This window comes from Hyalella azteca, unplaced genomic scaffold (assembly GCF_000764305.2).
Source record: "Hyalella azteca isolate HAZT.00-mixed unplaced genomic scaffold, Hazt_2.0.2 contig102, whole genome shotgun sequence".
Classification (NCBI taxonomy): Eukaryota; Metazoa; Arthropoda; class Malacostraca; order Amphipoda; family Hyalellidae; genus Hyalella; species Hyalella azteca.
In genome coordinates, this window is record NW_025930463.1 from 54,018 (window position 1) to 69,081 (window position 15,064).

The 15,064-nt window shown below is 40.1% G+C and overlaps 1 protein-coding gene across 1 annotated transcript in view; it reads right to left on the bottom strand.

Moving 5' to 3' along the window:
• The window catches only part of LOC108666772 (serine-rich adhesin for platelets), a 31,270-nt gene extending 16,416 nt beyond the window's left edge, over positions 1–14,854 (bottom strand). The window contains exons 1-6 of the mRNA XM_018153695.2: positions 14,619–14,854; positions 7,891–8,106; positions 6,484–7,338; positions 5,911–6,135; positions 4,277–5,364; positions 1,315–3,170 (exon numbers count right to left, since the gene is read on the bottom strand). Coding sequence (XP_018009184.1) covers positions 1,315–3,170; positions 4,277–5,364; positions 5,911–6,135; positions 6,484–7,338; positions 7,891–8,049 — 4,183 coding nt within the window. The 5' untranslated portion in view covers positions 8,050–8,106; positions 14,619–14,854. The remainder of the gene's footprint in view (positions 1–1,314; positions 3,171–4,276; positions 5,365–5,910; positions 6,136–6,483; positions 7,339–7,890; positions 8,107–14,618) is intronic.
• Positions 14,855–15,064: the final 210 nt, after the last annotated feature.

The following is a 15,064-nucleotide window of genomic DNA, read 5'->3' on the forward strand; positions in this document are numbered from 1 at the left end:
CAATAAATTGAAGTTTTCTTACTGAAAAAGATATTAATATTCTTCAAAACTTGTGATTTTTTGTGTAACAATTGTATTACCTCAAGATGATCAATAAATTGAATGAATGGCTAACTATATCCACGGAATGCGTTTAGTTGTTTTTGTTCAAGAATTAGTGACAAATCCAACAACTGTAAGGCAGGAAGGTTCTTAGATAAAAGATGATAGTTAAAGAAGACAAAGTTTCATTTCTTCTAAAATTGGAGGTGATCGAGCCATGAACCCTGAAATCGGACCATGCGTGCACTAGTGCACACAACTTGTAATTTTCCAAAAGTTGAGTCGAAATTTCCAATGAATCAGTCCACAAATTAGCTCTCTACGCTTTCATGCGTCAGTTAAATTGCTCAAATATTCAAACTTCAATTGCAGTTCAAGCAATGATGTCTCGTATCAATTGACAGTAATCTGATTTCACAGTTCATTTAGTCTAAGTTAGTTGATAAAAGACTGCAAAGGCGATATTGATAGATCTAAAAGAGAGTAATGGACTTTTAACGAGATCGCGAAACATAACGAGTAATGATAATAAAAATAATAATAATAATAGTAGTAGTAATAATAATTATAATAGAAATAATAATAATAATGATGTGTGCAATCTAAAAGTGCAGCTAGGAAATCGAATGTCATCAGGACTGGTAAAACTTTTAAATCAAATAATCAAATAAAGTAAACTTTGAGGAAAAAATAACGAAAGCCTACTTCTGTATGAAAATTTTGATTACGGTAAGAGAAAGAGTGATATATAGTAGGTACTTTCAATGCGTAGAAAATTGTATAAAGATTATTGAAGGATTTTATCAAGAAGCTGTGAAAACAAATGACCAACACATGAAGAAACAAACGTGAAGGAATACAGTCCCAATGACATCGCTGTCCATGCAAATTTATATAAGTGTTTGGCGAAATTCATTACAAGTATTGAATGACTAGACACCAATTAGTAACAACATAGTTTAATAGAACGATTGAGATGAGGTAAACATAAATTAAAATATTAAATTAACAAAGCATTAATTTAACTAAATGAAGAGGATCATGCCTTCATAGTATTACAAAGCGATTATAGAATAACAAGTTACGGAACAGATACGATGTGCAGCTGAACTTGCAAGACACAAACAAGAAGATGCTGCAAGAGGTGGCACAGGGTTAAGTGATGATCAAGTATATACACGGCAGCAGGAAGAACGAAATGGAGAGAGCGTGTCATGCAGAAGGCTAAGCTGAGAAAGAAACTAGAAGGCGTCTAGTGCACGTCGCGCTTACCCAGGCAACCTGCATGACTTCGGTGGTGGTGGTGATGGTGGTGGTGTCCATGATGGTGCTTGTGGTGGTGGTGTTTGTGATGGTGGTGGTGGTGGGGACAGTCCTCAGACGGGTCCTGTATTTCTTTCTTGACTCTCGCCAGAATCAAGTCGCTAGGAAGCGAAGCCGAAGCTTCAATAACGTCTCCTTCAAATGAAGGTTCGTGTTCACTGTGACGGTGGTGGCGTGGAGAATGGTGATGGTGGCGGTGTTTGTGGCGGCAATGATGGTGGTGGTGATGGCGGTGTTGATGTTGACGAGCAGCATTGGCAGAAACCAGTAGTGCGAGACTGGACTTGTCATCTTCAGGTTCGCGCATCTCATGGTCGTCGTCTGCCCCGCTCTCGCAAGATGTTGCATTGTCGTTGTTGACGTCTTTTCCCTCAGACGCCGCCACGGCGATGGTGCAGCTCGTAGATGCAGAGGCAGGCATCGACGTCTCGCGGGAGTCTGCGCTGGTGCTGCGGCCATGGACCCGTGCAGGCCGGCGATCTGCCGAAGACGAGGGGCACGAGATTGAGTGGGTAGCAGCTTCGCTGTTGGCGCTCAATGTACCATCGGTAGATCGCGTGGTAACTTCAGGCGATGTAACATGCCTAGCCTCGGCAGGTGTAGAAACAGTTTTGCCATCTGCCGTAAATTTTTTCTTTGAACTCGATGACAAATTCACTACGTTAGGCTTGGTGGGAGCGTTAGTCTTAGCGTCATTTGTTGTTATCTTAACGAGTCGTTCACCAGGAGACTTGGTTCTTGGGATGTTCGAAGTGCCGCATGCACCGTCAGCACGGCCACTCCTGCTGACGCGGCCGTCAGGGTTGTTGACTTTAGCACTACTGGGAGGCCTCTTGCAACCACGAGAATCGCTCGTCACAAACAAGTGACTAAGTCCATCAAAAAGAGAACGCAAATGGCCTGACGTAACGATGCCGCCAGAAGATGTGGTAGACGATGAAGAGCAACCTTCTTCTAGCGGGCTGCCGGTGCCACAGCTCGTGCCAGTGCTGCTGCTGCTGAGGGTGGGAGAACCTGTACCCTCCTTCCCTGCAGCGCTCCTGCCAAGCTGATCGTCCATCCTCTTCTCTTCTTCAGTAGGTAGTGGAGCCTCGTTAGGGACCTTCAATAGCTGCTCAAGTTTAGCTTTTTTGTGACGACTATTAATAGGAGCTTGATCGTCACACGATTCAGAGCGCCTCTTTGCTGCTAAATCGGACACAATCCTCGAAGGCCTTTCTTCGTCGCTCACATTCATGTCCTGCGACGATGCCGATATTTTCAGATTAGCAGGTTTTGATCCTGTTTTACTCTTGTTTCGAGGTGCATCAACATCCATAGTTTCTATACTGCCCTTAGGGAGACCGTCCGACTTAGGTTTGGACACTGCGATGGAAGATTTATTTGACTCTGAGGTTTGATTTTTTCTCTTCAATTTCTGCACAGTGAGTTCATCCTGAACAGTTGGAGAAGTTGGACTCTTAGACTCACTTTGCACACGACGCCTAAAGAACTTAGCCTTCTCTTTAGATAACTGCTCATCGGCAGGCGGCGTCTGAGGCTCTACTCTATCCGGTGCTTTGTCGCTCGATCGGACAAGACACATCCTAGATCGCGTCGTGGAAGTACAAGAAGAAGGAAGAACAGACGAGGAATGGAAAATCGAAGAGGAGGGAAGAGAACGGGCGCTGCGCCGTTCTTTAGATTGTTTACCGTTCAAAGAAGGAGGGGGGGAAGGGGCGACAGGAGGTGGCGTTGGCGAGCGCGCTGGTCGCCGGGGCTTGGTATGGTGAGCGCTGGGCGGGGCACCTCCGCGGCCTGACGACCTGCAGACAACTTCAAACTTAGCGACTGTGATTGGCTTCAAACATTTTCAAAGATTTGAGTAGAGTTTGCATAGAAATAAATGCAAAACTATCATAAAATTAAATATTAAAATAAAGTTTTGATTTGGTAAAGGCAGCAAAATTGACCAAGGTAGACACTTATTAATACTTCAAAATAATCAAAATAAATAATTTCATTATGACTGCAGTGGTAAAAATAACTTAGATGCTATGATCTGCCGGTAGACAAGCAAGCAACAGCATCGTATATCAGCTGGCCCAAATGAGGGCGGATGCACGATAATCAGAGGCAGCGATCCATCGTGGCCTGAGACTGCTACGTCCGAAACAAATACTAACGATACTAAGAATGGCATGATTGTCAAAGAATCAGATCTGTCAGAATAAAAACACTAAAATTTGTTTCGAGTGATTTTTCCATAGCCGACTCCAAGGAATTAAACATAGGTGAAATTTAAAAAAAATCCGCGAGTAACAATGCACATTCAATGACAAGATGGGATCTCACATTGCAAATGAAGGTAGTGTGGAGTGTGGAGGATGTTCGTGACGGTTGCAAAAAAAAGTGTCAAACTACCTGTTGATCTCAGTAAAAATTACCTCTCGTATGACGAAACAACACAAAGTGAGTGAAACATGAAGTGTCTGGGCTTCAAGTCGGAAACAATTCTTAGTTTCCATCGTGAACACGACCACTTTTAAATTTACTTGACTTGGACTTCAGTCTTTTTTCATTGAAAGCAAAATTTTGGCTTCATCAACAGTCTTACAACTTTTTGGCATACATGCTAACTCAGTGTAGTAGCCAAATTCAGTGTAGCCCAAGAAAAATCAACGAAGCAAGATTGACAGCAAGAACTTTTGTTATTTGTTGAAGACAATGCAAGCCTTTAATATCAAAGGCAATTTTTTTTTCGAATTGAAGTCGGTTGATAGTTGAGACTTGAACAAAATTGCTTGCAGGAAACCGCCAATAAGAAAAGCCTGCTTTTGGGGCTCTGCTTTATAATGATAGTTGTCAAAATATTTCTATTAAAAGTTTCTGAGTGTTCATGGGAGCAAGAGGGCAGTTGGGAGACACTTGCCTGGATCTTGAGGGGGATGGCTCAGGAGAGTTGGCACGCATAGCGTTCTTTTTCTTATTCTGAGCGCCGCGTGCACTTCTGGTGTCATCACGAGCCTCGCGCGAGCTGTGCCGGGCGTCCTTGGAACTGTTGCGAGTTTCTCTTGAGCTTTCACGGCCGTCGTTACGCGAGTCTTTGTTGCCGTGCGATTCCTTCCTGTGACGTGAGTCTTTGATGGTGCGTGGCTCCTTGCTTTCATGAACTTCTTTATTCTTGCTCACGTCCAAGTTTTTCCGCACGTCTCTGTTGGATCCAGAATCATTATTCTTAAGCAGATCTTTGTTCTTCCGCGTGTCTTTGTTCTTACGAGCTTCATTGTTATCAGGTGCGTCGTGGATGTCGCGCGTATGTTTACCAACGTCTTTGCAGTCACGAGACTTTGGTTTAGTACTTGCTTGCTTACCACACTGACCATCCAACTGTTCGGCCAGACAATCGTTCAATCTACTGCTTTTACGGGCACTCGAAGGCACCTCAGGCGTTTCATGACTGGAGCTTCGAGAATCTTGATGCTGCTGCGTACTCTTCTTTGCCTGCAGTGCTTGTCTTGCGCGGCTCCTGGTGCTTTCTGCTCCCATTTTACGTGATCTGCTCGGACGGCAGCAGTCCTGAGATTCCTCCTCACCCGAGTGCACAGGCTGACTCTTATCGTTAATGTTTTCAGTATCAGCGCTTGTCTTCCTCTCCCCCTGAGAGTCTTGACTTGGGGGACAACATGACCGTCGACGAAGGCCACGGTCCACCTCAGGCGGGCTGTTCTTTCTCCGTGCAGGAGAAACTTTGGCACAGTCATTGCTGTGGCGCCCGGAGCTCCGGACAGGCGTTGAGGAAGAACTATGGCAGGGAGAGGAGGCGCTGCAACGGCTGCTGCCTGAACGCCGGCGTGAATTTCTTGATTGGCGTTTTGAAGCCTGAGACGAAAGTTGATCTGTGCTAGAGAGGCACGATGGGCACGTGTAGCTGTGCGGTCGCCGCTGCAGGGAGGAGCAGCTGCAGCTCAAGTGGATGGCCTCGTAACAAACATTACAGCGCATCAAGGAGCCGAGTGCCTGCACACAACATAGAATCACTGGTATGGTTCAATTGACTGCTCAATTTTTTACATTGACAAGAAAATCGTCGTGTCAGCCATAAGTGCTGAAAGAATTTTGAGTCCTTGATACAGTAGGAAATGAATAATTATAAAAACTACGATCTGTCCTGCGTTTACCCTGAACCACCGGAACGAACGACCCGACCACAATCCCACATTGAAAAATACTAACTTATGCTGGCAGTAATTTTTCAATGATACACGGCAGCACAAAAGGGAAATTGTGAGCATTTGCCTCCTATCACAACAATGATGCACTCACCTGCGACGAAGGTTTATGACAAACAACACAGAAGAAGCACTATGGTCATATACCTCCTAGCACAACAATGATGCACTCACCTGCGACGACGGTTTATGACAAACAACACAGAAGGAGCACTATGATCATTTGCTCCCTAGCACAACAACGATGCACTCACCTGCGACGACGGTTTATGACAAACAACACAGAAGGAGCACTATGATCATTTGCCTCCTAGCACAACAATGATGCACTCACCTGCGACGACGGTTTATGACAAACAACACAGAGAGTGCAGTCCTGACAGCGCCAGGTGAGAGGATGCAAGACAGGGGCGGCGCAGCCCTTGTTGACAGCAACACTGAGGCAGGAGGGATGCACAGAACAGCCGCACTGCTCGCACGCTAGGAACGTCTCGCCAGGCACAGACGCTTCCACGCCCAAGCACTCGCAGCAGATGCATGTGAATGATTTCTGTGGGGACTGTTCAACAAAAAAGGTTAATAAAAATATCTCGAAAGAGGCTGTGATTCACAAAATGCTGTTTTTTCGAAACCGTTTTCTGAAAAGCCATACAAACAACTTGTTATTTGCCTTTCAACTCAAAAGAATTAACAGAAATATGATCAATGATTACTCTTTCAATCCCAGAAACTATAGGTACTGCAGTGCTTAGGGGTTTACACTGGCAATCACCAGATGAAACGTGCAAATCAAGCTATCCTAGATAAACATTTGGCGACATTCAAAATTTGTAAGAAGATATAAAACTCAAGTTACTTATATATCATTTATCAATACAAGCTACATTCGCCACGAATAAAACTGCACCTGCTGAAGCTCAGGCGTCTTGCACAACTTGCTTTTCTTGACACTGTTGGGAGTGGAGGCAGTGGGAGTGCGGCGACCTTTGCTGGGAGACTTCACTGGAGTTTTGTTGGGTGAGCGAGTGGGGGGCACGTGGGTGGATGGAGGAAAGATCATGGAAGTGTGTGGGGTGGCCAGTAGGGAGGGCGATGTGATGAGGGACGTCGAAAGGAAGGAAGAGTCTGTATGGGAGCTGTCAGATGAATCGCCATCTTCAATGAGAAAGTGGTCATGAGGAACCATTGAGTCATGCTGCCCTCGGCGCTTCCTGCCCTTAGGAGGGAACTCCTTGGAGTTGTCAATGGAATAATATTTACCACTCTCACTGAGGAAGCCACGCATCACTGCTCGCTTCACAGCCGCCTTTAGTAATGACGGAGTTATGCCTTCAGTCTCTGGCCCATCCTCCTCCTCCTTGACAACACATGAAGAATTCTGCCGCACATGCAACAAAATATCCTTCATGGTGGCCATGATGTTCCTATTATTGCCATTAGGAGACAAAGATGCTGATGCACCAAGTTTAGAACTAGCAAAAAGCGGCGAAGACACATACGGCACTGAGTTGCTCTTTTTGTTCTTCACATTCAATTTCTTCTTTTCAACAATTTCCCGCACAGCCATGACCACCTTGCCCACCAGGTCACCTGTCTTGCTCATCTGAGTGGGCTTACGACCAAGCATCTTGCCACACCGGGAGGGTGGAAAGCGCGGGTCGGCGTAGCAGCCCACGCCGTTCGTCTCAATGTAAAGCACGTTGCCTTTTGCCACCTGCCACTCCAGGTTGCTGAGCACATCTTGCGGGGAGACATCGTGGCTCTGCGCACAAAAATACCACTTTAATAATAGGACAATAGTGCCTATCATGTTACAACACATTCTATCTACTGTGAACATATGTGGAAACAACAGAAATTGTAATCAATCAAGGCATGGCCTGAAGCAAACAAAGTATTTCCCATCAAACATGATTAATTAAATAATCAATATTTATTACTATCTTTTGGCTTATTATGACTGAAATTTTCCAATTACCCACTTTCTAAATTAGGCAATTTCCATGTTTAATGAACCATTTATCTTGCATTTATAAGACCAAAAATAAGCAGGTCATAAGTAGGCTTTGTCTTTATTATAACCATAATTAATATAGACACAAAAGTGCGGTAAACTTGTAAAATTCAGATCAAATGCTACTAGAAGAATGAGCATGGAATGCAGAGCAATACAACACATTCCAGTAATAAATCCAATCATTTCAAATGACCTGGCCCTTCAATGAAATAACCATGGGAAAACAGCTGCAATCCCATTTTTTTTGTAAATACAATACATGCCAAACCTTGGCATAAAACTGCCAGAAGCACTAACCTGTCTGAGGACGGCGGCCACTCGCTCCATGTTGGGACGCTGCTTGTGGTGCCGCACTTTCTCTATTGCTGACAGGATCCATGACTTCCAAACTTCTGGTGAAGCTGTGCTACCTTTCGTGGTCTCGTCTTGTTTGTTGATGCTTGCGTTGCTTGCCATCTTCCCTGAGAGTTGTAGTCACACTACAAGTCCTTCACACACCACCACAAAATCCACCTGAAGACAATAACACTAATAAGTAAAAATAATACAAGTCAAATAAATTCCAACGTAGATGAAATCAAAGATATTCTTTAAATGTTTACAGAGCACTTTTTAAAGGCCTGACATGGTTTTATAAAAGTTTCTCAATGAAAATAATGGCATCATGCAGTCAAATTATCATTTCAATTCTCACCAATAAGAATAGAATTAAATTTATATACATAATCAATGCAACAATTTTCAAAACCAGACAAAATTTAGCCTCAGAGGATCATCAAGCAGAAGAACTTGAGTAATGGAAGAAATAGTTGCCATGAAGCACAAAAAATAAAAAGACGAGTAGAGCTGAGCTGCTACCAAAATAGCAGTCACTTCATCTGAGGCATCTATAAATAGCTCTACTCTACCACTCTACTGCCAGGCAGTAGACTGCATCATAGGCCACAACACATTCTCAGGAGTCTTGATTACACAGCAGGATTGCTTGCATTAATGAATAATGCACAATCCATGCACAAGTAGATATTTTCCACAATATGGTCACCCAGGCAGTAGAGTATAACCATAAGATTTGCAGTTTGAATAATAAAATGGCTGAATGATAATGAAAACAATTATAAGCCTAAAGAGAATACTGATTAAGCTAAGGAACACTCTAAAGACAAAATGTCAATTATTAAGAAAGAGACGCAGAAGTCTGATAACAGAGCCAATATTGCTTGGCAAGAATCTCAAACGATGGATGCGACGCAGTTCAGGCAACAATGACAACAAGGGGAAGTTTATTATTAGGCAGCGACCAACCCGAGATCACTCGTGGCCAACATACATGTGCCTTGCTCGCTAGCACAGCAGATTGAGCTCAATAAAAATAAACATACGAGCCAAAATGTGGTGACACATTTCATTTATACAGAATTAATTGGCTTCTGTACCAGCTAAAAACAAAAAACTAATAATAAAATTACAGTAAATTGATTAAATTTAAAATACAGCCCATTGTACAATAATAATATAACCAGAGGGGCATTAAATATTACAGAACCAATTTTCCTAAATAACATTTAATACCTTTGAGATGCAATAGCTACCACTGCACTACCACTTGTAACTTGGTAAAAAGTAGATATCTTGATGATAATGAGAAGTGGTTCACTATTTGCTCCACTAATTAAGCTCTGATCACAATCAAATGCAAGCAGAAACTGTAAATGATGTGCTGGGCAAGCACCTAAATGCAGATGACTTGCTTGCATTGGCATGAGCACCAATGAGATCCCTCCTCCTTTCAGCCAATGACCATGCAGCTCTCACAACCAACCCTCAACTGAACCCTTCAATTACTTGAAAATATTATCAATAAATACTAGAAATTAATAGAAAATTTTAGATAATAGAGTTTCTGAATATGCACTTCATATTCAAGAGAATTTGCAAATTGCTAAAGTTTCTGAAAAGTCTTAGCAAATTAAGTGACATGAAACATTAAATGAAGTTGATGGCAATGAAAGACACACAGAAGCAGCAACATGGCAACTCTAAACTGACAGAAATAGGATGCATCCCTGCATTGCAAGCACAGCTTACATGTCACTACCATCATTTTCATCTGCCAGGATCAATATTATTTTGGAAAATTCTAATATACATTAGAAAGCTTTTTATTTAAAAAGAAGTACATATTTTCACAATAACTGGCATCGTAGTCAGTTACTTCAAGTTAATGCAATTTATTTCCTTAGCTATTCTGTTCTAAATATATGCTCCTCTTACAAAGTTTGGCACTATCATTGACTTCATTTATCAGAAGGTACCATCAGAACTCAATTAACAAGAAGAGTATTTCATTGACTTCATATTATGACTTCCATAGATTTGGAACATTATTAGACTGAACTCAAGTTTGCTGAAAGTTAGCCCTTGTTTAGCAAATAACCAGACTTTTTAACTTGAAATCTTCACCCAAAAAGCCCACCAAATCCCTCTTTTTGTGATTTTGGCTGCAATATCATGCCTCATGATGACATTGAAGGTTCCATTATAATGTGATCATTCACAATCATTTTTAAGAATTGCCAACATTAGGATTTAAAAAAGTTGGATCTTGAGAGCTGAGACGAAATATCATGCTATTTCTGCATACTTTAAACTGAGCCACAACTTTATAGTGCAATCAATACAGCTTTGTAGCTTTATGTAGGAATCAAACCATACAAATGGTAGTTCTGACCAGTAGTATGCAGTTTTATTAGAGATGTACCACTCTGACACACCCTGTCAAATTCAATTTCTCAATGGATAGATTTGATACATAATGAGGTTTAAATATTTGTAAGTCTTTTCAAAATTTGAAAACCTCTCTATAAGCATCCTGATAATATGATGCAAAAATTAATACTCAGTTACAAATATCAGAAACCTTATGAAAAATGTTTCACAATTTTTGGAACATGTAAATGAGCAAAATCAACATGTGGTTATTTGCTTTAATTTTGATGCCTAAAGTTCGTCTAGGTTATATTGACTGATCAATGGTAGAAAAATTCAACAAATTTGACACTACCCAATGCTTAGTAGGGATTGATGGCCTGGTGACAATACCATGGGAATGAAGGTAGAATTTTTGTCCATGGATTCCAAATAAAATGACAATAAATGGATTACATAGGTAATTTATGGATCTCACTTATAAATAGGAATGTAAATGTCCCTATTATTTTAGAAAAACATTTCATAAATATGCTCGTAAAAATATATTTATTTGATCAATGGAAAGAGTGTTCAAAATAACTTAAAACATTTAGTAATAAAAGAAAGATCATCAAACAAGTTGATAGATAAAATTTGTTTCATGCTTCAACAATCAAAAATATTTTAAAGCTTAATCATAAATTATGCAAATGATAACTAACTTGAACTGATTATATTGTTAACACAATTTAAAATAACTATTTATAGTGTTATGTGTTCAACTTAAGAGACAAATTGTCAATGAATCACTATTTACACATCCAAGCAACAACATTTCTTCTCGCCTCGAGTCCCCAACATGGGGAACAGCCTCCCAGACAGCATTGTTGATGCTCCATGTATGAATGCCTTTAAGAACAGACTAGACAAAGCTATGCAGAAGCATATGTTCAGTCTTGAAATGCCTAGCAGTTACCTTACAGACCTGGCAATAAGTCAATCAGCTATCTCAAACAATTGTCAGTTGTGCTAAGATCCCTCCTGGAATCAAGTCATAAAAAGTACAAGTATCAGCAACTGGCCATAGGCCTATTTCTTCAGTGCCGACACTTCTATTTATTCTATTATTTAGACAAATTGAAGTCTGCAAGTGTTGCAACTATCATTATTTCAGGTGCAATTTCAATTCCTCCTATTTTTCTTCCTTTCTACCTTAAGGGGAGCGTCAGGCAGTAAAATTGAACATTTTGACTTTTCCTGTTTTTAGTCTCATCTTAAAGCTGAGATTCTGACCTATCCAATGGTACTAAAACCATCTCTGTGCATTGATGATTGATTTATGCATTCACGACAGGTCGCGATAGGGTTAGGGGTGGGGGAGTTCTTTCACATTTAAGATAGCCAAAAATTTGTAGCCAAGCACTTAAATAGACAGTCTGAAGACACTGCTCTTTGGTTACCCGGCTGCTGTCATGGAGGATGGTGCTCATGCAGTGGTTCCCACCATCCTTGACTGAATTAAAGCTCCAGTAACGTCTGGTCTTGCATCCTTGCCACCATGAATGCCTATTTAAAGGCGCTTGGGACTTTGTCGTGCTCTACTGAACATTCACACTTATTGTCACTGCAAACCTATCTCCTCCTAGAGTTTTTAGGCTACAGCAATGAGAGAGATATACCATTAAATTTGCAATTAAAAGATCTAGAGATTTATTGCAGCTTTTTTCAATTTCATTATAGTTTTGAAAATATTTGAATAAAGGTAGAGGGAAGAGGGAGAAATTGAAAAAATTTCAAAAATTTTATGAAAAATGCTCCACCACCCACAAAAATTTGAATTTAAAATTAAGCTACAATAAATCAGTAGATATGGTCTTTATGCATCAAATGATACCGTAAAATGGGGTAACTTAGACCACTTTTTTTCTTATAAATGATGCCATTTTCTTACTAGCTAAATTAAACTTGAATTGAAACATGCAAAATACAGGTCTATACTCTAGCTTCACTTACCATAAATTGCTGGCTCCTGCCTCTCATAGTCTTTTTGTAATTTACCCCGCCAGTCTAAGTTACCCCATTTTACGGTATGTGTCTTGATGTTTTAGCTTGAAAATCCTAGAAAGAGATAGTTTTCTACGGTACCATCTCTTTCGGCCGTTTTCTAAGAATTTCACATTTTATTTCATTTTTTTTAAATTGACATGAATAAAAGCAATCTATTTTTCTGTTTTACACATGTGTACCTACCAAACCAAGTTTCAAAAAAGACCCTGCTCATGCTGTAAATACTAGCCAAGATATAAAAAATGTCAGATGTTCCCCTTAACTAAACTAAAGAACCAACCAAGGTGAATCAAAAATAATATATTAACCATTATTTCTATAATTCCATCCTAAATTATATGGTTTTATACCTAAATGATAACCAAGAGGCTGTCTAAATCTTGTTAAAAAGTTTTTGTTTACAACATTCAGTCTTTTAATAAAATAGATCACTTAGTACAATGAATGTGAGGCTAGCAATAAGTGCAATGGCGTCCTAGCTTTAGGAGTTTAGGTTGCACTGCAAAGTGACTGCATTAACATGATTGAGTTAGTTAGTTTAGTTTAGTAGCCAAATGTTTACTAGCGCTTCAGCTATTTAGCTATCTTGCACCGAAAGTCAAGATGAACATCACCATAGACTGCATAGAGGTGGAAGGTCTCAATTATTCATCACCCACAAGGGGCGGAAGGTCTCAGATGTCCAGCCCCTTGAAGCNGAGAGACAGAGAAGGGAAATGTAAGGAATCCTGCCTACATAATAACTTGACCCCACAACTGAGTCCTGCAGTCAGACACTGCAAGCTCAACGGTGGGGCGCTCAGGAACAATCTCCCTAGGAACGCGAAATCCCATAGGACTTCTGACGAGCACAGACACGCGTCAGAAGTCCCCCCTGAGGGGGTTAACATGATTGAGTGAGAGACATTAGATATCAGAAATTCAGAATAGGCTAATTGGCTAAAACATCCATAAAGGTTTTGAGTCAGCCAACTATATACATGGAGCACACATATTTTCCTTCAGTCAAAGAAAATACCTAAAATGCAACAAGATACACATTTACCTGAAAGGCTGAAAGCAGGAAACTTCTTTTCTCAAAATACCACTGTTCAACTTTTTAAATAATCCAGTACCTAAAAGTTTGGATTTTGGAAATAACTGAAATTGTGTTAAAATGAAAGAGATCAGTGCCAAAACAACTCGCTCTGTTAATTCAATTTATCACATTAGCGTGAACTGAGTTAAAAATAACAATTTAGCAATCAAACGTGCAGTGAGCCACAGTTAAAAGGAAGCTTGCAGAATGTAAATACGACCGCGCCATACACACACCTGGATATGAAACGGCGGTTGCCAAGTACCAATTAACCTGCTAATATTCACAAGTTAAACGGTAATTTACGGGTATATTCGTAGAAATGAACCAATTTCAAATTTATTTTAATAAAAATAAAGTAAAAACGTCACAATATATTTGGAGTTTACTCACAATATACCCATAGATTACCTGAACTGAGGCTGAACTAGCTACTTCCTGTAGGGCTGTAGCAACTTCGCAAGTAATCCAAATTCCAAGTCCCGATCAACTGTGATCACCTCCCTTAGTCTCAAATCGTTCATTTGTCAAATTCCGTTAAATTAAAACAATCATAGTATTTTTTCGTCTAGATTTTACACGAAAACAATTCCTATAAAATCGTTAAAATATTTTTACGTTATTAGCCTATTTTAAGAGCCCTTCCGGAATAAGGGGAGAATCCGCCGTTTCGGCAACACTCCAAACTACGTTTTAATAATTTATAATCTATTATTAAGCTGCATTTCAGCAAGCAATAACAAGTAAACAATATCGCAATTCAAGTTTGGCAGAAATTAACCGGGAAAAGCGCTCATTTATAAGGATATCAAAGCGCGCCAAAATTTTAGATGAACAACAGAACGCGTCCGCACCATTCTAGCGGAAGAAATTTCAACGCTTACATTTATGATTTATATAATGCTAAATGTACAATATAACCAAAGAAATCAAATTTTTTGGCACATTAACACGCATTGCTGCAAATGAACTTTTAAAATGTCAACACTTGATAAATACCGGTGGGGCAGCAGCGTGCGTGTAGAAATCGATGCTTTCGAGAATATTCAACAGCTCCAACTTAGCCAATGAAACGCAATAACGAAGAAAACGATTTTAATGAGTTTGTCATCATTTGAAAATCGCCATTATCACATAGGTAGAGCCTTTTATCATGCATAACAGTTCAAATAAAAGCAATATCACTCACCGTAACAAATAAAACATCGCTAACATGGGTAAACGAAGGACAGCTGCCACATTTTCTTCAATTATAAAGCCTATTCTTCATTTCACAAACATAATTCACAAATAACAAATCAGCCTTTGATTCACCAAATCACTCATATATCACGTTTGATGCTTAAAATTACATTTCATTCAGTTAATCATGCTTAAAGTTTAATAATTTCATTCAACAAAGAGCGTAACCATAACACAAAATGGCGGCTCCGACAGTCTGAATAACTGATGAGAGACTGAAACGCCGAAGAAGTACATTATTTCTTAATATCACCAGCTATACTGCAAAATGCATATTCATTCTTTATTATAGTTTGTTATTTCATTTCTTTTCGAAACCTTTTAATTAATGTTCACAATATTTTTTACTTGAATTCAATGTTTATCTGGATGATTTTCAAGAAAGAAAATGTG